The sequence below is a fragment of the Microtus ochrogaster genome, chromosome 18, assembly GCF_000317375.1.
Source record: "Microtus ochrogaster isolate Prairie Vole_2 chromosome 18, MicOch1.0, whole genome shotgun sequence".
NCBI lineage: Eukaryota > Metazoa > Chordata > Mammalia > Rodentia > Cricetidae > Microtus > Microtus ochrogaster.
The window spans coordinates 21,684,302-21,687,419 of record NC_022020.1 but is presented as its reverse complement, the minus strand read 5'-3'; the positions used below and the strand labels follow the sequence as shown (position 1 = coordinate 21,687,419).

Sequence of the window (3,118 nt, the reverse complement as noted above, 5' to 3'; positions counted from 1 at the left end):
GGCAGGCAGGCAGGCAGGCAGAGAGAATAAATAGGAGAAAAAGAGAGAAGAAAGATCTAGGAGCAAGAGAAGGAGAAGGACATTAGGGTCCAGCCACCCAGCTATACAGCAAGCCACAGAGTAAGAAGCAAGGAAAAGTATACAGACATAGGGAAAGATAAAGCCCCGAGGCAAAAGGTAGATGGGATAACTTAAGAAAAGCGGGCTAGAAACAAGCCAAGCTAAGGCTGGGCATTCATAAGAAAGAATAAGGGTCTATGTGGATTTATTTGGGGGATGGGTGGTGGGTCCCCAAAGAGTAGAAGAGCCAAAAGAGTTTAAAAAAACAACTATAGACATACATGTAGAGTACAATTTTATGCCCCCCCTCTCTCTCACTAAGTATATTGATGTAAGTGTGAGGATATTCTCATGTGAGCATATGTGGGGAGATGGGGAATGTTCAATATCTTCTATTGTTCAACTCCTTTATTTTTAAAATCATAGTTATTTGTTTATTTAGAGAGAGAGAGAGAGAGAGAGAGAGAGAACCCATGTGCCAAGATGTACGTGTGGAGAATAGAGAAAAAAAATTGTTCAACTCCTTTATTTTTAAAATCATAGTTATTTGTTTATTTAGAGAGAGAGAGAGAGAGAGAGAGAGAGAGAGAGAGAGAGAAAACCCATGTGCCAAGATGTACGTGTGGAGAATAGAGAAAAAAAATTCAGTTCTTTCTTTCTATCACACATATCCTGGAGTGAACTCAAGTCCTGAGATTTAGCAACAAACGCCCTTAACCACGGAGCCATATTGCCATCTTTGATCTTATTTTTTGAGACAGGGTCTCTCAGTGAAACTGAAAGTCCATGTTTCTGCTCAGGTGACTGGCCAGCAGAAATCCACTTGTTCCTACCCCAGTGTTAGAGCTAGAGGAAATGCCTCGGTTTTGACATATGTACTAAGTATTTGAAGTCTGTTCTTGTTTGCACAGCAAACACTCTTTCCCACTGAGTCATTCCCGAGTCTACACTTGTTTTCCCTGCAGGTGAAATTAGTGGGACATGTGTTTGTGTTTGTTCCTTTGGTGCTTTCTTATGATAGCTAACTGAATAATACTATAATTAATTATGGGAAGACCGTATGGATTTTTTTTAAAAAAAAATTAATTCCGGTAAGCATCCCCCCTTGGGACCTGTTCTGTATGCTCAGAGAATAATTTGTTTTGGCTTTATACTCAGCAATGAATCATTAAAGTGTCCCAGCTAGTCCCCAGAGCTGGAGAGACGATCCAGCAATGAGGAGGGCTTATTGCTCTTACAGAGGACCTAATGCCACCCCCTCCCCTGTACCCAGGTATGGCACTTCACAAGTATCTATAACCCCAGTTACAGGGACCCTGACACCCTTTTCTGACCTCATGACATACATAAGCACACGTACATATAAATATATAAAAGTAAAAATTGGGGGAAAAAGAAACCAGTGACTATATTGGAAGATTTCAGCCAGCATGGTCAAACATTTGTTTCATCTAGACAATTGCCTGAAGTTCACAACGAATTCTAAAATTTACATATTCGCAAATGTGTACTTGCATCCACAATTAAGTTATAAGGTTTTACTCTAACCTTATAAATTTTTTATTTTATAAAATTTTATCTTGTGTTTTTCCTCAGAAACAGGATGGGCAGATTCATTTTCCAACAAGTCCACTAATTTCTTATTTTAAAAGAAAGGCAGAGATCTCTATACTTCAGGTCTATGTTTACCCTATTCAACCGTCTTCCATCCCAAACACACTGAAGAAAACAACGAAACCAACAAAGAAGTAAATGGAAAGAATGCGGAGGAAAATGTTAGGGAACAGGTAAAACTCTAGAGCCCAGTATGAGCTCAAGATAGAACATAAGTAGCTGGACAAACCTATGGGGCGGCGTGTCCTTCGGATTTGAGAAACCAGCTTGTTATGCGCATTAACTAAGTATGTTTTCCTACAACACTCCATCCCGGTTGCTTATATGGTAGAGCTCACCCCAGACCCGCAGTTCTCGATGCCTTTTGTAGGAGGTGAGGACCCGTAGGTAAACACACGTCACTGCTATTTTACTTACAGCCACGGCCTCCAGGATTTGCTTCACGGCGTCCGCAGCATCACGCTCGCTGTAATATCCCTTTTCCACAATCCTAAAAAAAAACAAATACAGAATGCTTCTCAGACACATACATTTCGTTGAGTGGACATTAACGGAACTTAATTAAATCAACGTCAGAGAAGATACATCCGAACAATTGCAACAGCCCTTTCCAGCACGGGGGAAGGATTCCACAAACTGCCATTCTAAAACCTTGGCTTTGCTAAGAAAATGAAAAACATTCATTTTCTCTCAGCATAAGCTATCCAATCTCCTGGAGGAGAGGCAACTTTTTTATTTTAATTTTAAATTGTAAATTATTCTAAACATACGCCAAGTAGATGCTATACTATATATACCTCAATAACTAATTTACAGTCAATCTTTATCCTTATCTACTTACTTTCTTTCCTATTGTATTATTTTAAATCAAATAACAGTTACCCAAACAATAGTAAATCTTTTAAACCCATCACTATAACCACAACATCACATCTGTAAAATACAATAAATCCTTAATATCATCACACTTGCTGCGCTGCAATTTTCTAGGTTTCTGAACATGTTAAATTTTTGTTCACTAGAATTAGTTTTTAAATAAAATTTATGAAACTTGGGTGGTCATTTCTCAAAAAATAACTTCATTTTTGGTTTTGTTTCTTTTAAATGTTACAGCAAGAAGCTACACATTCTCAAAGCAAATGATATTAATAACAGAATTTAAAGCCTCTAAAATGCTTTGAAATTGGGAGACAGAGGAGGATGAAATGCAGAACAGAATAGTTATGATAAAAATTTAAAAAACATAAGAAAATTCCTTAACGATCATAGTTATTAAAATTCAGAAAGGTACATGATTTTATTTTCCACCTATCGATTCATAAAAACAGTAAAACAAAACTCATAATCTCTTAAAAGAATGAAGCTAGAATATCCCGATATCCACCATTGTTTTATGATTTAGATATTTAAAATTTATTTTATTTTCCCTAATCACTCCTCCAGC

The 3,118-nt window shown here is 37.4% G+C and overlaps 1 protein-coding gene across 1 annotated transcript in view; it reads right to left on the bottom strand.

Annotated features, from left to right (window-relative positions):
• The window catches only part of Camk4 (calcium/calmodulin dependent protein kinase IV), a 223,147-nt gene that overhangs the window by 61,464 nt on the left and 158,565 nt on the right, over positions 1–3,118 (bottom strand). Inside the window, exon 4 of the mRNA XM_013349620.2 lies at positions 2,092–2,164. Within this exon, the coding sequence (XP_013205074.1) occupies positions 2,092–2,164 (73 nt within the window). The remainder of the gene's footprint in view (positions 1–2,091; positions 2,165–3,118) is intronic.